Genomic DNA, 826 nt, shown 5'->3' on the forward strand with positions numbered 1-826 from the left:
TTATATAATACATACGTTAATTAAATGTTTTAGGATTTAGAATATTATAGTTTATATTTAGATTGAGCCTTTAAACTGCGGCATTTTTTTTATACATTTATGACATTTAATAGTGGTATTTTTCTTTAATATAAATAATACAATAACAATTTTTTTCCATAAAAACCTTAAAATTGAGTGTCAAAGAGTTATCATTTTTTTGAGTGCTGCCAATAATTAAAAGATCTGCGTAAAAATTTATCAGTGGAATGTTATATACAATACATTTTTATTTTTTTTATTAATGCTTATAGTTTAGTAATATTTTACATTATATTAAATTCAAATAATAACCCCCCAAAATGAAGATATTTCCTGGGAAAGCTTTGTATATATGAATATATGTTTTTATTTGTACATTACTAATTACATAAGAACTTTAAGATGAAACAATAGAATAATTCTATTATGAGAAAAATACCTTTCGTACTAATCTGTTAACCTTTTAATGATTCTTATCAGGAGGAAACTACAAAAGCTGTAGCATTGCATAATATTCATGAAGAAGATTTCTTTTATGAGCTTGATAAATTTTCTATATTTGATCAATTTTGTAATGGAATCAATAATAATTTAAGTTTCAAACGTAGAGAAATCAAAGACCTTTGCATTAAACTAGTACATCATCTAGATATGTTAAGTCAAGCGGGTGATTCCGAACGTAATAATTACTGCAATTACATACGTTATTGTTTATATGAACAAATAAGTGAAATTCATACTAACAAATCTGCAAAGATTGATGATGCACATATGATGATTTCTGTTCCCATTATTTTGATGAGAT

The 826-nt window shown here is 24.3% G+C and overlaps 1 protein-coding gene across 1 annotated transcript; it reads left to right on the top strand.

The window, feature by feature from the left end:
* Window positions 1–501: 501 nt before the first annotated feature.
* On the top strand, window positions 502–804 carry PCYB_005030 (CYIR protein; the record flags this gene model as incomplete). Its single annotated transcript, XM_004227924.1, has 1 exon — window positions 502–804. A coding segment is annotated over one exon (303 nt), but the record flags the coding sequence as incomplete, so codon positions are not given.
* Window positions 805–826: the final 22 nt, after the last annotated feature.

Source organism: Plasmodium cynomolgi (genome assembly GCF_000321355.1).
Source record: "Plasmodium cynomolgi strain B DNA, scaffold: 0642, whole genome shotgun sequence".
NCBI classification, from domain to species: domain Eukaryota; phylum Apicomplexa; class Aconoidasida; order Haemosporida; family Plasmodiidae; genus Plasmodium; species Plasmodium cynomolgi.